This window comes from Dasypus novemcinctus, chromosome 10 (assembly GCF_030445035.2).
Source record: "Dasypus novemcinctus isolate mDasNov1 chromosome 10, mDasNov1.1.hap2, whole genome shotgun sequence".
In the NCBI taxonomy this organism is placed as follows: domain Eukaryota; kingdom Metazoa; phylum Chordata; class Mammalia; order Cingulata; family Dasypodidae; genus Dasypus; species Dasypus novemcinctus.
Genome location: NC_080682.1, coordinates 37,312,262 through 37,325,606, shown reverse-complemented (window position 1 = coordinate 37,325,606; position 13,345 = coordinate 37,312,262). Strand labels below are relative to the sequence as shown.

General features: G+C 34.2%; 1 protein-coding gene and 1 pseudogene across 1 annotated transcript; both read left to right on the top strand.

Moving 5' to 3' along the window:
* The first annotated feature begins 306 nt into the window (after window positions 1–306).
* LOC101431317 (olfactory receptor 8J3-like) lies at window positions 307–1,260 on the top strand. Its single transcript, XM_004483948.2, has one exon. The coding sequence runs from the start codon at window positions 307–309 to the stop codon at window positions 1,258–1,260; it is 954 nt and encodes a 317-aa protein (XP_004484005.2).
* Window positions 1,261–12,029: 10,769 nt separating this feature from the next.
* LOC105745261 (olfactory receptor 8K1-like) lies at window positions 12,030–12,961 on the top strand (annotated as a pseudogene).
* Window positions 12,962–13,345: the final 384 nt, after the last annotated feature.

Genomic DNA, 13,345 nt, shown 5'->3' with positions numbered 1-13,345 from the left:
ATGATTGCAAACTAATAACTTTGCCATAATTTAATAAGATTGAGAGAAAGAAAACTTCCCCCAAATGTTGCACTATTCTGAATCATATCTATATCTATAAATTTGCTTTGATCTCTCCTAAATAATTGCAAAATTTACCAAATTTAGAGGCTTGGATTTAATAATTGAATTAGAATAATACATAATTTAAGGAAACCTCACCTAAGAAATTGTCCTTGCCATCTGAATTCAATCCTAGTAAATAATTCCTTGAAATTTGTAATCACTTCTTTTCGTGCACATGCAGATGAATCTCCAAACTCTTACATGGCTCCTGGAAATTTCACTCGGGTGACAGAGTTCATTCTCATGGGTGTCTCAGAGAATCCAGAGCTCCAGATTCCCCTCTTCCTGGTCTTCCTGGTGATCTATGGGCTGACGGTGGCAGGGAACCTGGGCATCATAACCCTCACTAGTGTTGACTCTCAACTTCAAACTCCCATGTATTTTTTCCTCCGACATTTGGCAATCATCAACCTTAGCAATTCTACTGTAATTGCCCCTAAAATGCTCATTAATTTCTTAGCAAAGAAGAAAATCACCTCCTACTATGAATGTGCCACTCAACTGGGTGGTTTCTTGGTTTTCATTGTGGCTGAGATTTTCATGCTAGCTGTGATGGCCTATGACCGCTATGTGGCCATTTGCAATCCCCTGCTCTACATGGTGGTGGTATCTCCATGGATCTGCCTTCTCCTAGTGTCCCTCACATACCTCTATAGCCTTTCTACAGCTATTGTGGTTTCATCATGTGTGTTTTCTGTGTCTTACTGTTCTTCCAATGTAATCAATCATTTTTACTGTGATAATGTTCCTCTGTTAGCATTGTCCTGCTCTGATACTTACTTTCCAGAAACAGTAGTCTTTATTTCTTCAGCTACAAATTTATTTTTCTCTATAACTATAGTTTTAGTATCCTATCTCAACATTGTCTTGTCCATTTTAAAGATACGTTCTTTAGAAGGAAGGAAGAAAGCCTTCTCCACCTGTGCTTCTCATATAATGGCAGTCACAGTTTTCTATGGGACACTGCTATTCATGTATTTGCAGCCTCACAGTAATCATTCATTAGACACTGATAAAATGGCTTCAGTGTTTTATACTTTGGTGATACCCATGCTAAATCCCTTAATCTACAGCCTGCGAAATAAGGATGTGAAGGCTGCGTTAAAGAGACTCCTGAAAAATCCATGTTCTTCCTTTAAATCAGTGTCAATTTAGAAATCTATAAGTAAATGAAAAGATGATTGATATAGTTTGCCATTATATCCCAGAAAGTTATTTAAGGATATGAACATATTCATATACCTTAGAGGCATGCCCTTCCCATGCATTCCTCCATCACTGACACCCTGTATAAGTCATCTTCCCCCACCACTGTTGTGACCCTTCTGTGATCCAAAACCTTTTCAAAAAATGAAGCCAACAAAATAACCAAATAAAATTAATTAGAAAATGAAATAATTTTGAAAAATAAGAAATGAACAAAAAATATTAAAAATAGGGTTATACGTGAGCCTGGGAAGTAAAAGAGATTAGATATGACAAAAATTTAATTAAAATTTAAGCTGAAGTTATTGGAGTTGTGAGATTAATAAACAAATAGTGTATTCACTAACTTTGCCCGGAGCAAGCAGGTAGACTGGAGTAAATATTTCTAGGAGACAAAGGAGATGCAAGGTAAAAAAATCAAAGAAGTTTGAAGAGAGCCACAAAATAGTCATGAGAAAAGTAAATCAATTGAATTATTTGGTTTCTTTCGTACTTTCTATTTATGTATGGTTGAGTATAGTAAACTACTACATTTCAAAAAACTGTAATAACAGATTGTTAAATCCTTGTTACTGGTAAGTTAGCCAAATTGTACTGATAAGTCTATTTAAAATATAAGGCCATAACCCTGTTAATATTTTTAATGGAAAAATATAACCTATTGAATTTAGAGTCTAAATTCTAAGAACCAGCATATGTTAGAAATTGTTTTATCCCAATTAATAGAATTTGCACATTTTTTTGAAAAGGCACAGAGCACCATCAATAAGTATGTTTTCATTCTGGATACTACTTGATTAATAAATTTTGTCAATTCTGAAAAGATTTTCATTTATCTCTGCTGTAACTATTACTTTTCTATGTATGTGTAATAAATATTCTGGATTATGGTATTCTTAGACATTTAGCAGACTGAGTTTAGGAAAGCTCCACAAGTGACAAAAAGGGAAAATTTACTTTGATTAAAATTTTTTTACCCATTTTCTGACAATTCTTGATCAGTGAGTATACATAAAAATCTATTTTACAACTTCGATTGTATACAGAAGACCAGGATATACCCCTGGCAAAAAATCAAAATCACCAGATGAAGGTTAATTAACCTGCTATCTAATAAGATTAAGAGGAAATTATGGCATTGAATTTTAGTAATGAATCTTGACACATAATCATAGAACTAGACCTGAAGAAATATATGATCAATAAAATTAGCATTTTATGGGAGTGTTCACTTTGCTTATAAGAGGTTCCAGTGTTGAATAGTTTCTTCTAGTAAGACACAAAAATTTAGACATATTTATATCAGAAAAGAAATGTAATTATTTGAGACAAAATTAGACTCAGATGTGGAAAACTGTAATTTAATGTCTTTGAGTTTGCTTTAGTATTGTCACACTTATTACAGTTTTAATGTCAATCTCTTTTTCCCCTTGATTAAAGAATAGAAAGGTAGGAGGAACCTATCTCGGATAATGTGAGATTTTAATTTAATATAAATCATCTTATCTCAGCTCTACACTCTTGGTCATTTTCCAGTTTGTTTTATTATATTTCCATCCTAATATGGAACACCTATAATTTTAATTGCAGATTTAAAGATGTAATATATATATATTTTCTTCTTTTGGTGTATATAGGCAAATTTGGATCCTGTTGAATTATTTCCTAATTGGGTCTTCTATTTAAATATGGTGTAAGTATGACCACATAATAAAAAGCAATATTTGTCTCATCACACTAATTACTTTATCAATTATTAAGATGGTCTTCAAATGGAAATTTTTGGATTTCAGGAACCTTGCTTAGAAGACCATTAAATTGTGTGTAACCAAATAAGGCCAATGACATATGTTAGATTCAGTCAGGTCTATAATACACTGAAGACAGCTTTTTAGCTGAGTTTTAAAGTCAATTAAGTTAAATAAAATCATTATTTCTTTATGTAAACATTGTTAGTTCAATCCAATGTGATAAATTAATTTAGTAATTTGTATGTATACATGTAACTGTGATGGCATTTCCAATGAAGCAGAATAATAATCCTCCTTTGAAATTAATTTGCTGACAAACATTTGAGCCTCTAGACTAGTCATTGACCTGATACTGTGAAAAATATCCCAGAAAACACCTGATTTTATTTGTACCCTGAAGTACAGAGAGAATGTTAAAAGCTTCAGAGGTTGATGATAAAGTTGTATAAAGTTAATGTGCTTTTAAATTTTTGTTTTGTAAAAACTAACAGTGACATGATGATAACTTTATTGCAAGATTTGAGTCTCTTTCTTAATTTTCAGAAGTTTCTTCAAAACATTCAAGAGTAAATATTCCCCAATCCTGTCTTTTTCATTTTTTATTATTTATTTTTCACTCCTTTCTGTTTTTGAATCAAGGGAATTGGCTTTCATCTACTTTCATTTGTTACTCACTTTTGAGAAAGTTGTCACATTAAAAAAAATGTAGAAAAGAAAAGGCCTATATGAATTAACATGACACACACACACACACACACACACACATATATATATATATATATATATGAAATGAGAGGTTAGAAGTAGGAAGAAGTATTTCTCCATATTGGTAATTTAAAAAGATATGGTTTCATGCCAAACAGTATGATATGAGGGGGTGTCATCAAAGCTGGCATCATTGGTGAAAATGATAGAGTCCCAGAACAAACAGGGTGAGATGGAAAATCCAAAGTGGATGAGCTGGAGAATAGAGATAGGAATGCATAAAGATACAGTATGATATGCATTATAACATGAGCTAGGCTGTATTTTCTTTGTGTTCATAGCCTCACTTAAGGTAATAAGAAAGACTTCCTGAGTGAGCAACATATTACAGCAACAGGCAGTAAGGCATTAAAATCCAACGTGGTATTTCTAGCATGTTACTTGGGCATATTAACCACAGTGGGAAGGAGATATTCAGAAATCAACACATCAAACACTGAAGTTTCTCCTGAAAACTGGTAGCTTCTAATGTACAGTTGAGACTGGCACACTCATCACAGTTTGCTTATTACAACAGAAGCCAATGACAAATCCCTTAAACAAAGGAGAAAAATAAGATTAGAGTCCATGGAAAGGTAAATTTGAAACAATTCTAAGATTAAGGTAAAAAATCACAATTCCTAAAACAGGAAGACTTGAGAAGTTAAGAAACAGCTATTTTCATCATCTATTATGACAGTTTTGGAGGTATAAATCCATTTCTGATTTGTAAGTTGAATTATACAAAAGACTAACATTACTGGAATAATGAAAATGCTCTAAAAATGATTGAAGTGATGAATGCATAACTTTGTGATTATACAGAATACCATTGATTGTACACTTTGAATAGATTTATGCTTTATTAATATTTATCAATAAAATCTATTTGTTAAAAAAAGACCAACTTAAAATTAGTAATACAACTGGAAAATATTAAAGTTTCTGGATGTTATAATTTTCAAGAATTATCCTATATTTCTGACAGAGTAGTTGGAGCCTTTCTAATGAGTACTCATGGCATCATGTTGCAGTTTATGTGCATTTTCCTAATAGCTAATGGTACTGAAGATAATTTTAGATGGTTATTATTCATTTATATATATTTTTGTTAAAATATCCAACAAATCATTTGCACATTTTGTAATTAGGTTGTGTTTTTATTGAGTGCAATTTTTCTTTATATATTCTGGATACATGCTCTTTACCAGACATGTGATTTACAAATGTTCTTTCCCATTCAGTGACTTATCCTTTCATTTTCAAAATGGAATCTTTTGTGTTTTGAAAATCAAAAGTTTTCCTTATTGATTAGATTCAGTTTTTAAATTTTTTTCTTTATGGATCACATTGGAATGTTATTTCTATGAAATGTTTGCCTAGCCTAAGGCCACAATTTTTTTTCTTATTTTTACTTCTAGAAGTTTTATAGTTTTTATGATTACATTTATATCTATGATCAATTTTGGGTAAGTTTTTGTGTAAGATTTGAGATAAGGGTATAAGTTCATTTCTTGACATATAGTTATCAAATTGTCATGTGACCATTTGATGATAAAATAGAAAATTCCTAACTGAATCGCCCTGGCATCTTTGTCTCAAAACAATTGTCCGAAAATATATCGCTTTATTTCTTGGCTTTCTGTCTATATTTGTGGCAATGACACACTGTCTCAATTACTGTAGTTTAACAGAAAGTTTTGCAGTCAGATTGTGTAAGTTCTGTCACTTTTTTCTTCATTTAAAAAATTATTATGACTATTTTAGTTCTTACGCATTTCCAAATGAAATCTAAAAAGTTTGACAATATTGACGGAAAAAAAAAAAAGCCTGTGAGATTTTGAAAGTGATTGCACTGAAATCTATATATCAACTTGTGGATCAAACAGTCAGGCCTCTGACTGCCACATTGGATGTCCCCGATTCAGTTCCCAGTGGCTGCTAAAGATGACAAGCAAGACAGTGAGCTGATAAGATGCATTGGTGCAGCTCCCCAGTGCAAGGAGGTGATACAATAAGGACACACAAAAAGGAAACACAATGAGAGGCATGACGAACAGGGAGTGGAGGTGATTCAAGTGACTGGGCACCTCCTTCCCACATGGGAGTTCCTGGGTTCAGTTCCTGTACCTCCTAAGAAGACAAGCAGACACAGATGTTACCCAATTTTGTCTAGGTTCTTGAATGAACTGCAAGAAAATGAATTTCAGGATCAAGCCACATTGATTAGGCTAGTAATTTATTAATGTAGGGAGGAAAGAAAAATGGGAGAACATGACGTCGGATCATAGGTCCCAGGTAGAGAGGAAGGTGTTGAAAAGTGATAAAGTAGGCCAATTTACAGATTACAATTCCCCATTTCAGATTATAAATGCCCAATTTTCATTTTGCATATTGAGCCAGGCAGGGCAAAGAAGGTCAGAGTAGGGGTCAAAGGGCAAAAGAGAGAGAACAAAAGGCCTTTGCCCCTTTTTTAAACCACTAATTATTGAGCCCCTTTGCTAATGGCGTGGGAGGAGTTCCATCTGTTTGCTGTTTAGATTGAGTACCCCACCCATCAGTTCCCCCAGGTGGGTCCAATGATAAGGTCCCTGGAGAATATCTGGGGCTTCTCCTGGCTTCCCAAGTAAATCTCAGTGGGAAAGGAATTTCTTGTGAGGGTCTTCCAGCAACCATCTTGGGGGTACTGAAGGACATGTGTTAATGGTGGTGGTTTTTCTGCCAGGTTCCAGATCCATCTATTCAGTCCCAATCTAGCCTTCTTCACAGATAGCACCAAATGAACACAGAGCAGGCAATGACTGGAAACAATGGGGGCAGGTGAGAAATAAATAAAATACAACTTGAAAAATATTTGTGGAGAATTACCATCTTAAACACGTTTTTGAGTCTCTTAATCCTTGTACATGACATATCTCTCTTTATATAGAACTTTAATTTCTCTCAATTTTGTAATATGTAGTTGGATGAGTCAGCCAAAAGGGTACTGAAGCAAAGTATCAGAAATCTGTTGGTTTTTATACAGAACATTTGTTTGGGATAAAAGCTTACAATTACAAGGCCCTAAAGAGTCCAACTCAAGGTACCATAAGAGGCATTTTCTCATCCAAAGTCTGTTCCACTTGTTGACACAAGATGGCAGGCAATATCTGAGGGTTCAGCCTTCCTCTTTCTTCTTAAGGTTCTGTGGGCCCAACTTCTTCTGATCTCAGCTATAAGCTGGCATAGAGCTCAAATGTCCTGTTCTGTTCAGCAGCACATGATCAGCTTCATCTCTCTTCCCTGGGCTGCAGGGTCCTCTTCCATGTCTATGGAGCTTCCTCCTTTTTTCTTGCGTATCTGCTTCTGTGTTCTTGATTGGGTATCCATTTATATAGCCCAAAAAGGGAGCAGTGACTCAACCCCACATGCCTTAATGATGTGGTCAAATCAAAGCCCTAGTCTTGATTTAATCAAGTAAACATAAAGCCTTTGAATTTAAATCAGTCAAAGGGTATCAAGCCCAGAGGAACAGACCAGTTTACAAACTTAATCAATATCTCTTTTTGGAATTCATAAATATTATCAAACTGCCACAATAGTGTATAAGTTTTGTCTTTTCTGTTAAATTTATTTCTAAGCATTTTGTCATATTTGATGTTCTTGTGGAAGTTATTACTTTCCTAATTTCATTTAATGATGATTAGTTGTTAATATGTAAAAATAAACATAAATTTGGGATGTTGATTTTTCTCCTCAATCTTGCTAAACTTATTAGTTCAGTATAATTTTATAAATTCCTTAGAAATGTCTATAAGGGGTATCATGTGTCACTGAAAAAATACATATTCGCTTCATACCTTCCAGACTTTATGTTCTATACCCTTGCTGATTTCTAGGTATTCTGTCTGTTACTGAAAGGGGGATTTTAGTCTCCAGCTATTACTTCTAAATTATTCATTTCTACCTTCAATTTTGTCCATTTTAGCTTTGTATATTTTGAGGTTCCACGTTAGGTGTGTATGTATTTATTTATGAAATTGTAATTGTCATATATTATATTGATAACATCATATAAGTAGTATATTTATCATTATTAAATATACTACTTTGTCTCTAGTAACATTGTCTTCAATCTATTTTGTTGACTATAAATAAGTTTCACTGTCATGTTTGATTGTTACTCGTATGGTACAGTTTTTCATCCTTCAGCTTTAAACTTATTGTCTCTGAATCTAAAGTGTATCTCTCATAGGCAACAGACAGTTGGATTTTGTTTGGTTTTGTTAGCTGTCTGTTAATCTCTGAATTTTTATTGAAATTTTTATTCCAACTACATTTAAAGTAATTACAATATGATAAAATTAAAATATTTCATGTTGTTATTAGTTTTCTATATGTGTCATGCGTTTTAGTTTTATATTGCTTCTCTGATGCTTTCTAAAATGCATGCAACAATATACCATTTTAATTCCTTTTTAGATTTTTTTAATTTTAATATTGAGTTATATCCTTAAGTATTGCTCTGAGCATTAAAATATGCATCTATTTTTAAAAGATTTATTTATTTATTTATTTCTCTCCCCTCTCCCCCCACCCCGGTTGTCTGTTCTCTGTGTCTATTTGCTGCATCTTCTTTGTCCGCTTGTTATTTTCAGCAGCAGGGGAATCTGTGTCTCTTCCATTTGCGTCATCTTGCTGTGTCAGCTCTCCATGTGGGCGGCACCATTCCTGGGCAGGCTGCACTTTCTTTCGCGCTGGGCGGCTCTCCTTACGGGGCACACTCCTTGCGTGTGGGGCTCCCCTACATGGGGGAAACCCCTGCGTGGCACGGAACTCCTTGCGCGCATCAGCACTGCACATGGGCTAGCTGCACACGGTCAAGGAGGCCCCGGGTTTGAACCACGGACCTCCCATTTGGTAGATAGATGCCCTAGCCACTGGGCCAAGTCTGCCTCCACAATATGCTTCTTAAATTAAAGCAGTTAATATAAAACTAATTCCAGTGAAATTAGAAACTTTGTTTCAACATCGATTCATTATCATGCTGTTATTATCTTAAGAATTGCATCTCTCTATATATTACATGCCAACAAAGCAGCTTTGTATTTACTTTTTGGTACAATTTATTTAAATCAATTAATGGAAAAAAGAGAAATATATATGTATGCTGTCTTTTATAGTCTCCACATGTCAATATTTACCCATGTTCTGTATTTCTTCATGTAGATTTGAATTATTGTCTGGCCTAATTTCTACATATCCTAAAAAGATTTCTTTTGTCCTCTGTGATCTTTATTTTTCAAATTTAATTGGTCAGCTTAGATAGAAAACTCAGGTCATTCACTGATTTCAACAAAAACTCATGGCAAAACTATTTCAGGAATTTTATAAATTTATTTTTATATTTAAAAGGATACAGAGAGTGCAATGTATTATAGTGAAATCACATTATATCTCCCCAGCTCTGGATTTTCCCCCCCATCACTACACAGCATAATGTTCAGCAGTTTAGAGTATACCTTACTAGTCATCAGTCGCAATATGCAAGTCTCATAGAGTATACCAAAAGGCTGCTGTCTTTTTTAAAAAGTTTCTCTTCATATCTAAAATTAGATAGGCATATAAAAATTTCAAATCAAACTTCTATCAGATTTATACTGCCTTCCATTATGTAGCAATTGAGACCAGAATCAAACTCTCCTGTAAACAATAGAAAAATTGCACAAAGCGTAGGAAACAAAAGTTTTCAGGGTAGCAGATATAGCTCAGTAGTTGAGGTCCTAGGTTCAATCACTGGTACCTCCTAAAACAAAACAAAACAAAAAGCAACAGTTTGCAGGCATTGGACAATAGACTGCAATTCCAAAGAGACACGAAAAGAAAGATGAGCCCCAGGATATTCTGGGCCAACTAACTAAGGACTTTCTGGACTCCAAGTCAATTCAAAACAGTGAATATGGGCTTGTTGAAAAGAGGAGACAGATACTGGATTCAGTGGAAGCTTTGGCAGTGGAAACTTACAGGGCAGAGTACTGTTGAGGAGGGAACTAGTCAGAGAATAAGCTCCACATATATAAAATAGATCTCCTTCAGTTTGTGTCTAAATCGAGCATGCTGGCAGTCAAACTCCACCAGGCTGTGAAAAGAAGGACCAGGGATATGTATTAGCTGAACAAATCGCAGAGGTCAGGGAGAACAGGTTATGTTAGAGTTCCAAAGAGTCAGAAAATATAGGCATTGTTGAAGATCAAGGCAGTCAATAGAAGTCTTAGGGGTACAAGCTGCTTTAGATCTATCCATCTATCCAGAAAACAAGCTTCAAAAAGAACAATGAGCTCTCTGGTTAAAAATTAACATTCTCTTAAATGCAGAACAAACTACAATCTACATTAATATAAAAGTCACAATAATTAACATCTAATTCAAAATAGTATGCATATGAGCAAGTAGAAACATGTCAAGTGTCCATTAGACATGTCAGTCAATTGGCATAGATCATGAAATAATTGTTGAGACAATTAGCAGATAAGAACTTTAAAACAACTATTACAAATAGCTCAATATGTTCACTGATTTCACAGAAAACTTGAACATAATGAAATTAAGAAAAGATTAAAAAATAAGTAAAAGGAATTTTAGAGATGAAAATACAATATCAATATGATTATAACAATTGTTGAATGAGAGTAACAACAGATAATACACTGAAAAGGAAAAGACAAGTAAATTAAACATATCACAATAAAGATTATCCAAAAGAAGTCGGAGAGAAAACAAACTACTGAAATAAATACAAAATTAGTCTCAGTGTTCTGTTTAACAATAATATGCTATCTAACAGGTATTTAACTATAAGTCCAGAAGGAAATAGTAGAATATATGTGGCAGAAAAACACATTCTTGGCCCGAATTTGGTCAAATTTATAAAACAGAACAAGTAAACTCCCCGAGGTATAAGAGTTCAAAGAAATCCTAATGGGATAAACAGAAAGAAAAACAAATTCATTCCAGAGCATATTATAATCAAATTTCTAAAAACCAATGCTAAAAAGAAATCCTTAAAAGCATCCAGAAATGAAAGATACATTAAATACAGAGGGACAAAGAAAGAATGACCACAAATTTCTTGGCAGAAGCAATATGAATTATAAGATATAGTCTTATGTTAACTTACAATTCCATATCCAGAAAAATATATTTATTTTCAATGGAAGTCGCATATCAAATTTTTTTTCAAATGAGCTTACTTCAGTCATCCACTTATTTCCCTGGTGTCTCCTTGTCCCGCTCTTTTTTTTCCTGTCTACTCAGCTCACCTTTAATGAAGAGACAGCATGTCATGTTTATAAAAAACATTTTTTCAAGGCAGAATGCTTGTATTTGAATCATGACTCCACCAATTATTAGCTGAGTGGTCTAGGTTAAGCTATTTAATTGTCTGTGCCTTAATTTCCTTACTTTCAAATGAGGACAGAAACACTATTCACTTCCTATCTTTATTGTGTGGATCACATGAGTTAATGAAAAGTGTTTTAAAATGTGCCTCACACATAATGCGATCTCAATGTATAGCAACTACTAATTTGCATTCTTCTTTCAGCATATCCTCTTTGAATAAATCTCCATTAAGTTTCAAGTATAATCAGAATGACCAGGTCCTTTGTGTGGAGAAGAGATATGTATGATTGCAGAACCACTCTGAAGAAATTATTCGATTTGCAGAAATAGAAGGCAGATGTGACAAAGGCAGACTATGGCATTATTAACAAGACTCTGAAACTAGCATATTATAGTATTAGATTTTTCATTGCTTAAAAATGAATTCATAGTGAACATTATTAAAACCTATATTTAATGGTCAGAGGTTTACTAAACACCACCTGATTCCTCACTACACCAATAGTTTGGAAAGTCCCTTTATGTCTATTTTACAAATGACTTGAAATTTTTAAAAGCTAAATTATAATAGATATCCTTTTTGACATATTAAAGGACTTCAACTGATTAGAACTAAGGCATCAAAATAGCCATATCAAAATACTTCTAAGATTTACTTGACCAAAGTTTTAAAGAAGTGAGCCTTATGTGTATACTTTTGGCCTGATGGATTGAGGAATCTCTATGTAAAATTTGAGATGGAGAAAATTTCCCAAGAGTTTGTACGTTATGTTCTATGTTCTCTCAGACATAGCATGTCAACTAAAATAACTTCTGATTTTCTGCCTTACACAGGTTCCTAAAATGATCCATATGGAAAAACAGTACCATACTGCAGTGACCCAAGTGACTGAATTTATTCTCATGGGTGTCATGGACCACCCTGGGCTGCAGGCCCCCTCTTTACAACCTATCTTGTTACATACTTGGTCACAGCGATAGGCAAACTGGCATGATTATTTTGACCCATTTGGACTCCAAGCTCCACATGACCTTGTACTTTTTCCTTCGACACTGGTCCATTACTGATCTTGGATATTCCACTGTTGTTGATCAGAAAACGATGGCAAACTTTGTGGTGAAAAAAATACAATTTCTTATAATTGACGTGCCACTCAGCTAGCAACCTTTGAAATTTTCATCTGTGAACTGTTCATTCTATCAGCAATGGCCTAGGATTGCTATGTGATAATCTGCAAACCTGTCCTCTATGTGATCATCATGCCAGAGAAAATATGTTGGGTGTTCGTATTTATTCTATATCTCTACAGCACATTTGTATCCCTATTTCTCACCATTAAGCTATTTACATTGTCCTTTTTGTATCTCTAATATCAGATATTTTTATTGTGATTTTTTTCCTCTTATGTCCATACTCTGTTCTGACACACATGAATTAGAATTGATCATTTTGATCATTTCAGGCTGTAATTTGCTCTCTTTCCCGTTAGTTATTTTTGTATCCTACCTGTTTATTTTTGTTGCCATCCTCACAATGAACTTAGCTGAGGGAAGATACAAAGCCTTCTCTGTCTATGGTTCCCATCTGACAGTGGTGTCTGTGTTTTACGGTACCCTCTTATTTATTTACCTGCAACCCAAATCCAGCCATACTTTTAATATTGACAGAATGGACTCTGTTTTACACCTTGGTTATCCCTATGTTGAATCCCTTGCTCTACAGCCTGAGGAACAAAGAAGTAAAAGATGCTCTAAAGAGAGTCTTAACTAATTGATGCAAAATTCCCACTTAATATTCAGCTGTGAAGATAGATGCAAGAATACTTCCTTAATATTCTTTGATTTATTATAACATCAGAATGTAGAAACATTTGATCAGATTAAGTTTTTCTTGAGGTACTAGGACCAGGGATTGCACCCAAGACCTCATAAGGGAGAAGCTGTTGCTCAACCACAGAGCCACATTGTCTCCCGTGAATTGGTTTTATCGTTTGTTTGCTTGTTTGTTTGTTTTGTCGTTGTTTTTTTTTAGTAATCACAGGAGACCAAACCAAGGACCTTCCATGTGGGAAGGAGTTGCTCAACGGCTTGAGCCATATCTGCTCCCAAGGTTAATTTTTCTATACTTTCCTCTTTTTCTGAATAACAACACTTTCCTT

Excerpts from the sequence above, each read along its gene's own strand:
- LOC101431317 (XM_004483948.2), top strand. The coding sequence starts at position 307 with ATGGCTCCTGGAAATTTCACTCGGGTGACAGAGTTCATTCTCATGGGT.